The sequence below is a fragment of the Nuphar pumila genome, chromosome 4 (genome assembly GCF_984573655.1).
Source record: "Nuphar pumila chromosome 4, dmNupPumi1.hap1.1, whole genome shotgun sequence".
NCBI lineage: Eukaryota > Viridiplantae > Streptophyta > Magnoliopsida > Nymphaeales > Nymphaeaceae > Nuphar > Nuphar pumila.
The window spans coordinates 141,060,150-141,075,699 of NC_143252.1; the positions used below are offsets into that span (position 1 = coordinate 141,060,150).

General features: G+C 37.0%; 1 protein-coding gene across 1 annotated transcript; it reads left to right on the forward strand.

The window, feature by feature from the left end:
• The first annotated feature begins 2,054 nt into the window (after positions 1 to 2,054).
• On the forward strand, positions 2,055 to 9,037 carry LOC149841354 (type IV inositol polyphosphate 5-phosphatase 9-like). Its single transcript, XM_090004769.1, has 7 exons — positions 2,055 to 2,345; positions 3,067 to 3,174; positions 3,273 to 3,612; positions 6,007 to 6,191; positions 6,341 to 6,449; positions 7,893 to 8,044; positions 8,755 to 9,037. Exons 1-7 carry the CDS (start codon positions 2,143 to 2,145, stop codon positions 8,942 to 8,944), a joined length of 1,287 nt encoding a protein of 428 aa, XP_089860895.1. The 5' UTR covers positions 2,055 to 2,142; the 3' UTR covers positions 8,945 to 9,037.
• The last annotated feature ends 6,513 nt before the right edge of the window (positions 9,038 to 15,550 follow it).

The following is a 15,550-nucleotide window of genomic DNA, read 5'->3' on the forward strand; positions in this document are numbered from 1 at the left end:
GTATGTGACCTAAGATGGTCCAGGAGAGGAAGAATTTGGACATGAAAACACTAATATCTGTCTTTTCCCTCCTTGGATGATATAAGGATAGCACATGCTTTTCACCCTGGTTGCTTATTATATTAAATGTGCTGAACATTTAATATTTTTATTCACTAGTGGTCCTTAATTTAGTTTTCATTGTCTTTTTTTTTTATGCCGAGAACCAGGTCACTTAATAGGCCCGCCTTCCTACGAGGTAAACCCCAGGTGGGGTCATTGACACCCGAGGGAATTCTCTGATCTGATCTATAATCCCAAAAAGAAAGTCTTTTTTCTCGCATTGGAGCTAAAAAATGTTATTCATAAACTTAAACATCCTTGCTTCTTACCTAATTTGCAGAAAAACATTAGTAGGCATGGCAATGAAATAGAATTAATAGATAACCTAATTTGCAGAAGGTGGCTCATACATCTTTATGATATTGTATGGCCAAAATTGAGCCCATAAACTTAGCCAAATCTGTGGTGCACAAGAAAAAACCGTACTGTCTTTTATTGGAGATCAATTATAATTTTTGTGTTTCCCATGGATTGCCGGACAAGTTTTGGCGATTTATGATCATGAAAACCCTAAGTCAACTATTGTTGCATATGGAAAATGATTGCTCAATATAATTCACATGGCAGCTTCGAATTTGGGACTTCAACGGGTATCGGACCTGATATGCTCAGAGCATGACCCGATTATCATTCCAATAACCTTGCCATGCTGTGATTGGTAGGTCTTGTGTCAGAAAAATTGGATTCATACCCGACTCTATCTTCAACTTAGAATCAAACCAATTCGTTCTTGCTTGCATGGTTGTACCACCTATGGTGGACAATGCCAGACCCGGATCCACGAAGCCAACCCGATCGAGTCCATTTCTTTGCAGCCGCATTTTCTTACACTTTACAATAATCCCAGTCCAAATTTTGGAAAAAGCAAAAAAAAATACAATATACAAGGATCAGAAGTCATAGTCATTCCTTCAAGGATTCGTAGGATGGGGGATTTCGACCAATTACACAAGCCACACTTAAAAATTAGGGATTTGCAACTTACGGTTTATCACTTGTTTTGGGCAAGTGTTCACTTTCAACATTTATTGCCCTCCTGAACCGGTATCACTTGGATTGTCAGGGATGAGTCGTTTGCAAGGGACTTGATTCCTCTTCTTTTCAAGCTTTATTGGTCGAGTCCTCTTCAACCTAAAACTGTATTATCTATTTACTATTAATAAAAAAATTTCTTTCCCTCAAAAAAGTCATTATGCATATAATAAAACCACTTTAAAAACCTAATTACTTGTCATGATAACATGATTCAAAACAAGTTTTTACTAAACAAACCATATATATGATCACATCCTTAACATTTGATCTACAAAAAGTTGATTTTTTTTTAAAAAGAGCGATTCTACTCATTAGTTCCTTACCTTCATTAGTATATATATATAAAGAGAGAGAGAGAGCAATCTAATTGTATATCTGAGGAATGATATCTCATCACTTATTCTTTGTAGGTGCTAATTCTTCCAATAATATGAATTTATCACATTTTTCTTAAAAAAGAGAGAACAATCTAGACTCTCTTTTATCTCCTATCTTCAACAGTACTCACCTGTCGTCCACACTTCCAATTGCTATTTCCCGGATCGCACAACGCATGACAGTGGTCCTCATATCATCGCCAACGTCACGCTCCCTAATTTGGCCAAACCACATCTTTTTAGTACCACCTCAAGAGTTGGGGGCCCTCTACTTGGTCTAGATTGTTCTCTCTTTTTTTTCGAAGAAAAATATGATATTCATATTATTGGAAGAATTAGCACATGCAAAGGATAAGTGATGACATATCACTCAGATATACAATTAGATTGCTCTCTCCCCCTCTCTCTCTCTCTCTCTCTCTCTCGTGTCATTTAATAGGCAGCCTATGCGTGTGGGATAAAGGTTCACTATATATATGGTGAAAAGAAGGGTATTTCTCCTTCCGTGGTTTTACAAAAGTTGGCAGATCGATGATTGCTTAATTCCTCATTGGATTATTATTTCTTCATTTGAAGGGTAATCGTGGCCAGTGATCTTGGTTGGGAATCATAATTTGGTTTTCATCAGATGTGGCTTCGGTTGGTGGCCGAGAGGCTGCTTCCAATTAGATTCGGAAGACAAAGGTTCGCGTCTGACTATCATGCCGACAGGGACGATGAAATGGACTCAGAATCAGCGACCCTCCAAGAAGGCCCAGTTTCTCGAAGCTTGCTCTTTCCTGCTATGTCAGAGAAAATCACCATCGATCACCTGTTCGCTGAAGAATACAAGTTAGTGCATCTTTTAGATTGTGATTGATGCGTTCACATTTCAGCCCCATCATTCATAATTTCATGCTATTTGGTCATTGTTGTTCAATTCCATGTGATCACCACACAATAACCTTATTAGGAATTCTCTACATTTTACTCTATATTTTATCTTGGTAACATTTGGAAATAAGTTCCCTACTTTGATAGGTCAGACAGTGGCTTCATGGGCATCTTGATGGCCGAAAACATGGAGAGCAGATCCAATGATCAAACCGATTATTTAACAAATCACTTAGCCCACAGAAAACACAGAAAATCACTAGGCTCATCAACAAAAATCGCTATGTTAATGGTGCAAGTCAATTGCAGTGGTTTCCTTTGGCGAATACTTTGTTAAGTACTCAGCCCCAACATTGGGTCTGCTCTCCAAAACGAGCCCACTTCCCATTTATCCTTTCATTCATAATCACTAAGAAATTTAGAAATACAACACATGAAGTATCTATCCTCTGGATGCTATCCGGTATTATAATGCAACCATGATGATTCTTTATTTTGAATAACAGTGATCTCATCTTATCATTGAAAGATAACACTTGCTACAAGAAAAGGAAGCCACCAATATGATTCCTTAGGTGATTCTCAACATAGCGATCAACCAGCATATTTTGAGAGAGAGAGAGAGAGCTATGTGTGTGGTCTGAAGTTCTAATGTTTCTTTTTGTTGAATTCCTTAAAGGGTATTTGTTAGCACATGGAACGTTGGAGGGATTCCTCCCCCAGAGGATCTAAACCTTGAAAATTGGCTTGATACAAGCAGCAATCCCCATGATATCTACGTTCTAGGGTAATTACCCAAGTTGGGTTTCCACAAAACTTTATAAATCCCTTTCGATTGATCTCTTGATTCTCTTCCACTCGAAATGAGTTTGGTTTTCTTTGCAGGTTCCAAGAAATAGTCCCACTTAATGCTGGCAACGTTCTGGGGGCTGAGAATCCAAGCATTCGTATGAAGTGGAACTCTCTGATAAGATCAACACTCAACAATAACACATCAAATGGGTTGTCCCAAGATCCGAAGTCCGGGGAGAGACAGGTGTATCCTGTGAAGGAGCAGTTTTCCAACGAAAGTGATGCCAGAAAGAGGGAGTTCCAATGCGTGGTGAGTAAGCAGATGGTTGGGATAATGGTCTCCGTTTGGGTGAGGAGGAGCCTCCGGGAATTCATCCGCCATCCAAGCGTCTCCTGCGTTGGTTGTGGACTCATGGGTTGCTTAGGAAACAAGGTTCTCTCTCTCTCTCTCTGGCTTATTTTTCAAGAATTTGAGGTTGGGAAAGGACGTCTACTTGTTCTTGACCATTATGAGCATGACGTTGTCGTTTTAATTTAATCTTGAGGAATTTAGCCTTTAATGCCAATTTTATCAACCTAAAATGAACGAGACAAATTAAGCCTCTCTATCTCAATATATATATATATATATATATATATATATATTGAGTGGTAGCGACGGGATGCAGTCAAAAAACGAGAAAAAAGCCCCTTTAGCGCAGTTTTTGACCGCCACTAAATACAATTTTAATAATAACCCTCATGTCTTTCGTGGACTTTTAGGGCTGTCAGAAATCGCCTTTAAAGGTAAAAAATATGCAAATTCGTGTTATGCACTTTTTTGCCATTTTTGGGAGCTGGGTTGCATAGCTACAACTTTTTCTGTATATATAGGAAAACCCGTACGAACTCTTGCACACTTTTTTTTTTTGAAAAATTGAGAATTAGCGGTTTTGAACAGCGCTATTTCTCTGTTTTCTGCTTAGAGATTGACCGGCGGTCAAGACCGCCACTAATAATTATAAGCGTGCAAAAATATGACAAAGCATCACCGTGCGGGTTACCATATATATATATGTGGGTCTTTAGTAGAGGTCATGACTAAGACCCTGTAAAGTGTAAAAAAAAAGGGATCTTCAGTAACGGTCCTGACTGCTCTTAAAGCCCTTTGGGCTGGCTTGCATGTCCTCCCATTTGTCACATTTTTGTGGTTTACTGTTACATGCACTACAATATATATATATATATATATATATATATATATATATATATATATATATATATATATATATATATATATATATATATATATATATATATATATGTGTGTGTGTGTGTGTGTGTGTGTGTGTGTGTGCGTGCGCGCGAGTGTGCACCGGCATGTTTATCTAGCTGCGGATAATGAAGCACAGTATAGTCATGGCTGATTCCAACCTTATGATCAGAACTAATCAGACAAGCTTTTACAAGTAGGTGGAGCGTCTTCGAACCCCAGCATCCAAGTAATCCCCCTCAAGTGGGCTATGCAATATTTCACCCCACTTGTAATTTACCTGAAAACGATCTCTCTGTAATATGATTAAGATATATTTCCGTATTTTGTGAACAAATAATCTAGGGTAGGCTCTCCTCGGGTGCCATTGAAAACCCTTAAGTACCGAACTGCATGAACAGGGTCACTACGCTTTCATCTTTGCCGGAGCCCTACTCGTGCAAGGGTATGGAGTGGGGGTGTCAACGGGTCGAGTTTTGTTCGTACCCAGGTGAAACCAGACTTGGCCTCGTTTTTCAGGTATGGCATCGGGTCCGGATCCGAGTTCAATTGGACCTACCATAATTGAAACCATGCTTGGACCCGATAAGAACTACATGAACTAGACCTGGGCCATACCTGGTAAAATATTTTTTTTTATCATTTTTATATTGAAAAATTGAAGGTCAGGCCCGAGACTGGTATAAAATTTCATAAACTATACCCAGATCCATGTATTAATCGGACTTTCGAATCGAGACCCGGGTCTTAATCGAATCTTCTTATTTATCACCGTATCTGGACCCTATAGGGTTTCGTACAGGTAGGGTCCGGGTAAACCGGACCTGTTGACAGCTCTAGTATGGAATGCTTTGCCCCACTGGTGACCTTAGGGGATCAATCATGCTGAATTAGTCGTAGCTACTATAACCACTTCTCTACAGTGGTATAAGTTGGCCGTTTTGAGAAATTGGTTGGCATCTTTTCATCTGCTTAGAATACCAACATATTCCTTCATATTGGTTACAAATTGTCCCTTAGATGGGGGCAGGCTGTAAGATGATGATGAAGATAATTATTTATCATTTCCACAGTAAGTTGGTTGCCACCAAATTCCAAAAATTGATAAGATATTCAATGTTACAAACTACCAACGGAATTCTCCAAGGCCATTCTCTGGGGCATGGAGTGCGCCACGGGTTTACACTGTTGGGACAGCTAGCGACTGTAGGTAGGGCAGGTGTAACTCCATCTCTGATCCCAGAGATGATCATTTCGTCGTTGAAAAAACTACCAAAAGAATTCTAGGATACATAACTTTCACTTACCAATGGAGGCTCCGACTTTTCTGAGAGGAGCAGTTAGTGCACGTCACCTTGTGTTGGGATGTTGAAAGTTCGAACCTTAAGTGGTATGGTTGTACAACTGGTAGGGGTCTGCCTAACCCCAGTTTTCTCTGTCGAAAAATAAACTTTCACTTAAAAGAAAAATAGTAGAGATGTAAGATTGGAAGAGTGAACAGAAAAATAAGCACTTAACAAGCCTTCAAATTCATTAATCAACTTGCTTAACTTTTCTTTAATAATTTACAAGCAGGGATCAGTGTCTGTCCGATTCCTTCTGCATGGAACGAGCTTTTGCTTTGTGTGTAGCCATCTGGCCTCTGGAGAGATGGAAGGAGACGAGAGCCACAGAAATTGGGGCGCCTCCCAGATCATGTTAAGAACCAGATTTCCTGTTGGCCCATCTTTGGATTTGCCTCGAAACATTCTCAGCCATGAGTAAGTAAATCCTCTTGTACCAATTACTTACTGAGTCAGGCCCCCTTAGTCTCTCATATGCTTTGGCTAGGTTGAACTGTTTAGATCATGATTTGGTAGCCGTCAACATTAAGCAAATGATTTTTCTTTTTCTTTTTTCTTTCCTGCAGTCGGATTATTTGGTTAGGAGATTTGAATTATCGAATCTCTTTGCTGGGGTCTGAGACTAGATCGCTTGTAGAGAGGCATGAATGGGGAACTCTGCATCAAAATGATCAGGTACTCTCTCTCTCTCTCTCTCTCTCTCTCTCTCTTTATATATATATATATATACCTACTCTCACCTAATGGAAGATTTAAATTTTTAAAAATTTTGAGCTTTTTTCGTTGATCAAACCCTTTAGACATGATCTACAATCATTATTTAGTGGAAAGCAAGTTTTTGATCTTGTGATTATGATATACATGTAGGTTTTTTAAGATCTTAAAAAATCAACAGTTTACAATGTACCAAAATTTCATGACTTAAACACCTATTTCTATGTCCAAAAAACATGATCCAAAACATGTTTCCTATCAAATAAAATATATTTAGTACATCTACATGGTCTGATTGAGAAGATACAACCTACAACTATGGTTTTTAGAATGTGAAAGTAGGTGCTCTCATAGCATATATATAATTCTCCCATTACAAAATTCACTAGCATTCTTCTCCCCGCGAGTGAGCAGAAAAGGAGGAGGAACCATGTCGTTTGCGGTGTTGTATTACATACGAAAGTGGGTCTGGGACAAGAACAACAAACGGTCTAAGGCTTGAATGAGAAAATGAAAGAGCATCTCTTTCCAAAAGAGGTGTGGTTCTGGTTTTGTAGTCTGGCCAGACACATAAAGTGTGTGTGTGTGTTGAAGGGGGCAGTACACTGGGCCCCCTCTTTAATAAGGGTGACGTGTCTCTCCTTTGAGAATTTATAAAGTATTGGGCCCAAAAGATTGGCTCTGCTTCTCTTTAGAAAAAACCTAAAAATCCTCTCACCTAAGCTACCGAACCGATTAACAAAGACTTTCTTTCCTTTTGACTATTAATCCTTCTCAAAAAAGCCAATCAGTTGCTTTCTCAAAGGGCTCGTTTGCATGTTACAGAAAATGTGCCATTTCGGTGGAAACACATGGATGGGCGTGCATTTTTGAAGGGCCCACAGTGACAACAAATTGGGTCTCCTCTTTCCACGCAGAAAGGGCCCCAGATTCAACGCTAGACCCCCCCCCCCCCCCCCCCCATTCACACGCAGAAAAGAGAGAGAGAGAGAGATCAACTAAGTCCAATTGGGTGGCAGGACCATGAGTTTGCTGACGCTGATAACCTGGTGCTGTGAGGCACTGACATAATGAAGCACACCCTACAGCAAAGTGTTCGTTGTCTTCAACCTTTTTTTTAGGTTCAGCCTACACTAGCCATTATTGGAAATGTGGCCAAATTCATGGAGTTGGTGCTGCTTCTATCATAGGCTTAATTTTTTTGGAAATGACAGTCATGTCCCCTCCAATCAGTGCATAAAATTTCCATACATGGACTAGTCGAACCAAGTCCCCACATTACTTTTTATGTATAAAATTCGAATATATTTGAACATACAATAAATATGATGACACCAGTTACTTTGGCTCTTTCAAATGACTAACAATATCACTTATTGAAATTGTCCATTTAAATATGTGAAGCTGAGGGTGGAGCTCTGTGAAGGTGGAGTTTTCCAAGGTTGGCATGAAGGAATCATCGAGTTTGCTCCTACTTACAAATATTCTCCTCATTCAGACAACTACTATGGGTCGCAAGAAACAGGAATCATGGAAAAGAAGCGTGCTCCTGCATGGTATTTTCCCTGTTTTCTTTCTTTTTCTAATAAAAAACCGATACATATATAGAGAGAGCGAGAGAATTAAACTGTATAAACCTTATATATATATATATATATGATGACGAGAGCTGAAGTGAGGAAAACTCCGGGTGGGGCCCCACGTTCCGTGCCGTATGTAGCCTAACACTGAAAGCTACGGGACACACCCGTGTGCCAGTGGGGTTTGATCTGGTGACTTCATCTCAGTACCTTCACAACCACCCAACTGGCCACCGGGGCAAACTCCTGGGTGGTTTTAAACGTTTTATGTTAACATTAGCTGCTTTTCAACCCTTGATTGAAATGAATATCTTAAAAAAAATAGAAGCATTAATTTTTTATTTTTTTAATTTTAATAGTTAAAAAAAGTTACTATCACTTTTCATATGGTAAAAATAAACGCATTGTCAATTCATAATAAGTGCTTTCTGGTCTTTTCTTTTTCCCTTTCAAGCCACTTATTTTACTTTTAGCTTTATCCTATGTCTTCATTCTTAAAAGGATCTTCCATCGATCCTTTTTCTTTTTCTTTCTTTCTGGGGAGGAGGGTGAACTTATATTAATTGCTTCAAAAGGGTTGTACATCGTTATTTTTGGATGATTGAAACAAACATGTACATTAATAACCATCATTTGCTTATAATTACAAATTTCTGACATAGACCTTTTTTTTAATATATATATAGGTGTGATAGGATACTATGGTATGGGAAGGGTATAAAGCAAAACAGGTATGAGAGAGGGGAGAGCAAACTTTCAGATCATAGACCAGTTCGTGCAACTTTTACCATAAGCGTTGACATCATCAATAGCATTAAAGCCATGGAGGGCTGCTTCTCATCAGCAAGATATGAGAAGATAGAGATTGGATTTTGAGATTGAAATATGTTTCTCTCTCTAAGAAAAAGAGTTTTTTATTTCTTCTATTTTGTTTGTAATTACAAAGGGGTGGACGGGGGGGCTTTACTTGTTTGGTAGGAGCTGTGTGTGAACGTCACCTTGTGTTTGGGACGTTACAGGTTCAAATCCCAATGACATGATTGTATAACTGGTGGGGGTCTGCCTAACCCCAGCTTGCCTATCTAAAAACAATAAAAAAAGCCATCCATATTAGTATAAAATATCAAATTCATGTATTACGGTAGGATTTATATCAACGATGTGTGATCTTTTTTTTTACTTTTGAGGACCACTTTACTCCATTGATGTTATAAACAATTGGAAATGATTTTTGACCTACTTGAGGGAATGCTGCCGTTGAAGAATCTATACTACAGGAAAATGGGCTTTTAATGGCACAGTTGTTGCACCAAGTAAAGGGATTTACTTGCGCAAACCATGCGTCAGTAAAACTGAAATTTCCTGTAGTGCTAAAGGTACAAATCAAGAAAAAACCCAACAAGTCTAAGTATTTCCTACCTAAACCATAGACTTTTTACATGATGACCGAATGTGCGTATTATAAAGTTTCACACAAGAGTAGCTATCTCTAACTAACCAGGAATTGTCATATTTTAATTTGTTGAAAGCAAGACTATGTCATTCCTGTTTATAAGCGCTTCAAGTTAATGGATGTCAAGAATTGGATATTAGGAATGTAGGTCTCTTGCTTCAAGATTAAAACTAATAGGAAACAATTTCAAATGGGAAATTATTTCAAATGGACAAGGGAGAAATATTGAGACTAATAGGAAACTATTTCATATGAACAAGTGAGGAGAATTGGTGGTGTTACACCTTCAAAAACATGACCGGTTGTTTTTTGCATCCTTTTTTATTTATTTATATCTCTAAGAAACCACACCCGGCACAAAGACCTAGTTGCGCTGGCTCAACCTGTCATATCTACTATCGTCGTACTGCTGGTGTACTCAAACACATTTTTACATAGGATGTGATAGTCGTGAACTCATGATCCTGGTGTGTCTAACATGATCTGAATCAAGTGATCTTACTATCTACTTTTTGGAGAGTACGTATATGTTTTAGATTCTCAAAATTTATATCATGCCGAAAGCTATCTTGGCTTTTAAATTATTGAATATGAATTGTTCAATATTGTATGAAATTATTCCTCTCAAGTGTGTATATATATGGGTAAATATTGGCTACTAATGAAGGTACGAAACTAATGAGCTAGAAATCACAAGTGTAAGTTGTATCGACTCAATCTAACCACATAGATGTGTTCAACATGGTTTGTTTGCTAAGGATCAAGCCTTGTATCATGCTTCTCTGATGTAAAATGTGATCTTTTGAGTTATGAAATTTTGGCACATTGTAGGCCATTGATTTTTTAACCCTTCTAAAAACCTAATTGTGTGTCATAATCACATGATTCAAAACAAGTTTCTTACTAAACAAACCATGTAGATCACATCCATGACATTTGATCTGCAAAAAACTAGAAATTTTTGAAGGAAAAACTGATTTCTACTCCCCTTTTTTCCGATTTCCCTGCTCTTTTTGCCAAGCTTCTTGTTGACATCTAGTCTCCCGGCTAGGGCTTGAACGCTTGTAACACTATATTTTCTAATAAAATTTGTTTGCCTTCTCCCTTAAAAGAATACTTTTGGGATGTTGCTAACCATCTTAAGGCATATTTTGGCTTTTTTTAAAATTGATAATTAGGAATGAAAAACTAGTGAAATTTGAGACCTTGGCCCTCATAACCTCAAAACCAAGGACCACAAACATAATTCAACTAAATAACTAAAGCATAATAAGGCTGATATATCCACAAATCTACTTGCCTCTTATGGTAAGGAAGATCTTTGTTTTCTTCTGAATAGATCTTTCTGTTTGTTAAGAAGGGAATGAAAATGATATTGTACTTATCCTTTCCAAAGACACTAGAATGAGACCACTGCTTTTCATAATAGATTCATAGCATAGACATCCATCAACATTTTTTCTTTATAGTATCAACCTCTTAAGTCTTCATTACAGTGGATATACGAGGGAACCTTTACTTTAGAATGATTGGCCTCTTCACTTGTGTTATTAGTATTTAAACATTTTGAAAGCAATAAGGTAAATTCAATTCTTATCGAAAGAAATAACTGATAATCCACTCACTTTTGGCACCATTCAGTGTTTTGGCCAAAAAATATGACAAAAATGGTCAATTCATCACTCAAAATATAACAAATCTGGCCAAAATTAATTTTTTCTTGATGGTTTTACCCTTTTGTCACCTAAAAAATTAGGTCTCTTGGTCAAACAACTTGTCTAAGTTGTACCCTAAAAAATCAGGGGCTATGTAAGTTGTCGCCTGTAATGAAAAAAAGTAAAATGGCCTTGCTTGTCATATTTTCTAATTGAAGGTCAATTATGGCATTTTGCTAAAAATTAATGCCATCTACATCGGAAAAAAATAATGTTAAATTAATAATATAAAGTAGCATCACTCACATCTAAATCTATGAGTGTGCCGTGGTAAAGGACAGTAAATACCTTGATTATTAATCGGTTGAGGTTTTGGACTCTCAAATGTTGAAAATGCCATGTATGATTTTTTGTGTGAAATTTAGCTTGTTTTTATCAAAGAAATGTATTGGTTATTAGCATTATTTGCACAAACTTTTCTAGCAAAGTAGATCTTAAGTAAGAAGAAAATAGCTGGGTTTACATAATTAGCAAACATATATATATATATATATATATATATATATATATATATATATATATATATATATATATATATATATATATATATATATATATATATATATATATATATATATATATATATATATTCTTAGGCCCTCTTTTTTGTTAAATCTCATTAAGCCCCTTCAAAAATTGACATTTTAAGTATTTTTTTTTCTCACGTCTAACACCGTAGATGTGATCTATAAGTTCTGTTTAGTAAAAAGCAGCTTTTGGATTGCCAGAATTTTGACTTGTATACAGGTTTTTCCAGTGATCCAAAATCAATGGCTATGAAGGTACCAGTTTTTCTTAGCTCATAAATTCATGTTTTTTCATCCAAAAAACACTATCCAAGAGTTGATTTCCACCAAATAGATCATGCTAAACACATCTAAGGGTTCAGATCTATCATAAAACACTTAAAACATATAGGGTAGAACGAGAAATGAGGCATAATATATATATATATATATATATATATATATATATATATATATATATATATATATATATATATATATATGTGTGTGTGTGAAAAATAACTAGCAGCCAATCTTGAAAAGTTCTAAAAGCATAATACATGTCTTTTTAAGCTATTTGGAGTGTTTGGTAGAAAGCTCAAGACAAAAAGTGACTTCTTATCTAAAATGCAAGGGAAAGCTTTTCTTCTTTGACAAAAAAACTTACATTAAAAAGAACCATTTGTTTATTAACCAATCAACCAACGTAATCATGGATTGGATACAATGCATCAATGGCTAGTGACAAGCGGGGCACAAAGGATAGAAAAAAGGGTTCTTCATTACTGTAGTAATTTAAAATCGATGAAAACGATCATACCCTGTCCCTATGAGATTCTTAAATTTTTAAGCAACAAAGGGTAAAAATGTCAAGTTAAGAGTAAATTGGCCATGTTGCTTTATATTTTTCAACTTGCGGTTTAAGGATGGCAGTGGACTGGGGGATAAAAGGAGCCCCGCCCTGCTTCGTCCCGTTTGGACCGGGGATGGAGGACATGAAACGGGGATGGAGGTTTTAAAATCAAAACCCGTGCGGGGATGGACTTACGCTTTCTCCTGCCCCGCCTTGCCCCGTCCCCGATCCCAATTAGTAAAATAACTAAAACACCTTTAGGATGGCAGTGGACGAACTGAGGATGGAGGACATGAAAAGGGGATGAAGGGCTGAATTTTGAGACGGGGTGGAGGCCTTGTTGCCCCGGTCCACTGCCATCCCTATTGCGGTTAGCAATGGTATTTTCAATAAAAGCGAAGGCTATCTATGTCATTGTCCAAAAAAATGTTTTCATCTATTTTTAGTGGATCCAACACCATAAAAGACTCAGATTATAACTAAACCCGAAACTCTAACATCCAAGTTTGACCGTATCCAAAACCAGGCTTGCTATTTAAAACTTAGAAGGCTGGGTCAAGCTACCGGACCCATGTCCTACCCATTCACAACTCTAGGTATCTTGACAAAGGTACTGTTAAAACTTAAAACGCTGGTCTACAAGGACTCGGCTCATCTTGTGGGGGGCAACTTATGAATATTACCAAGTTGATGGGACAACACTAGTCCGAATGTGTCACTTGTCATAGGATTGAAACTGAGGGCACTCCCTAATGGGTAGAGGGTTTTACCTAGGGATGTCAATGGGTCTGGTTTGGTTCAGACCAAGTGGAACCAGATTAAACCATTTTGGGTATGGTATCAGGTCCTGACCTGGGTCTAATCAGGTCTACTATAAGAGAAACCATACCCGGACCTAATAAGAACTACATGAACTAGACCCGGACCACATTGTGACCACATGCATTACTCCAATTACCAGTTAATAACATAGTAAGATTGTTGCTTTATAGATAATGAGCGCCCGTAGGGACAGGCCTTTTATCTAGTAATTTTTAGGTAAGTACATGAATTTTTACTCTAAAAGTGTAATTATATGAAAATTTGGTTTCCCTCAGGAGTGGGAGAAAACAAATGGGGTTTATATTGGGGTGTCAAAGGGTCAGGTTTACCAGGACCCGACCCAGACCAAACCCTATAGGGTATGGGTATGGTGATAAATAAGAAGACTCGATTAAGACTCGGGTCTGGATCAGAAGGTCCGATTAATACATGGATCCAGGTATGAAATTTTATATCAGACTCATGGCCCAACCCGAGTTCTGATAAAATCCATAATTTTTCAATGTAAAAATGATAAAAAATATTATTTTATTGGGTCTGGTTCTTGTAGTTCTTATCGGATCGGGGTATGGTTTCTATTATAATGGACCCTATTAGATCTGGGTCCAAACTCAATACCATACCTGAAATCAGGTCCAAGTCTGGTTTCACCTGATCCGAACCAAACCCGACCCGTTGACATCCCTAGTTTATATAAATTAGAGACAACTTAAAAAGGGTAAGACTCTAGGAAAACTAGTAACATGCACTTGCATTTACCTTTGCCTAAGCACAAGATCAGACCTTAGCCCTTGTTATTGATCATCGCCTATTGTGTTAGCCTTAACTTTGACTTTGACTCACCGGGGGTGGGGGCTCCACTTGTTTGGTAGGAGCAGCTAGTGCACGTCATATTGTGTTGGGACGTTGCAAGTTCAAACCCCAATGGTATAGTTGTATTACTGGTAGGGGTCTGCCTAACCCCAGCTTGCCTTTTAAAAAAAAAAACTTTGACTTTGACTCAATGTTTGGTGCAAGTCTAGGTTTATTAACCATTTACATCTGGTCATGACCAGTGAAAGTCTTAAAACGTCAAAGATATGTGTTAAAAAAAAGGTTTTCTAAACAGTGCAGTTTGGTCGTTGAGAGACAACATACCAAACTTTGCATCTTGCCAATGAATCAAAGCTAGTAGATTTTTTTTTCTTTCATTACCGCACCGGTCACCCGCATGGCAGGCAGGGTGGTTGTGAGGGTGCTGAGATGAAGGCACCAGATCAAACTCCACTGGTGAATGCAGGAGTAGAGTTAAGATTCTAAGTTAGGGTGGGCACAAATACAAAGTAAACAAAAATAGTTACTAACAATAACAATATGTTTTCTTTTAGGAAAAATTACTAACAATATGTTTCAAAAAAGCAAATCAAAACCCTATTTTATACAAACATCATAAATGGATCCTAATATTCTAACCAAAATCACATCTTGCAATATTCATATATCCATGACTAATGATAATTAAAAAGAAAAAAAGCACAAAAAACCCACAACCATAACTAAACATTTATGTCATTTAAAAAAACAAAACCCTAATCCCAACAAACATTATAAATTATGAAGTTATGATTAATTAATAAAAAAATTCTTAATATTCTAACCAAAATCAAACCACATAATATTCATGAATTCATGTCTAATGGTAATTAAACACACATATACACCTTAAAACTATAAGCTAAACATTTACTTCATTCTAAAAAAAGCAAATAAAACTTTAAATCCTCGCAAACATCACATTATAAATATGCTAATTGAAAAAAATAAAACCCTAATTAAATATTTATGTCATTTGAAAAATCAAAATAGAAGGCATAAATCCTAACAAAAATCAAAGATTTAGGGGTTTGATAACCAAAATTAAGCATTTATTAATGCTTAATGATAATTAAAAAAAATATCAGATAAAAAATCTTAAAACCTTCATTATATATTCATGTTATTTGAAAAAAAAATCCAAATCAACACCCTAAATCATAAAAGAGATCATAGATTGATAATTGAAAAAACAAATAAAAACTCTAATATTCTAACAAAAAATTAAACATTCATTATTGATGCTGACCAAAGCAAGGGTAAACGCCCCCTTCCCGTTTG

What these genes read in the sequence shown, in the direction of transcription:
- LOC149841354 (XM_090004769.1), top strand. Translation starts at nt 2,143, where the DNA reads ATGTGGCTTCGGTTGGTGGCCGAGAGGCTGCTTCCAATTAGATTCGGA. An exon ending in CATGATATCTACGTTCTAGG is followed by an intron (nt 3,175 to 3,272) that starts GTAATTACCCAA and finishes TTTTCTTTGCAG; the next exon opens with GTTCCAAGAAATAGTCCCAC. An exon ending in CGAAACATTCTCAGCCATGA is followed by an intron (nt 6,192 to 6,340) that starts GTAAGTAAATCC and finishes TCTTTCCTGCAG; the next exon opens with TCGGATTATTTGGTTAGGAG.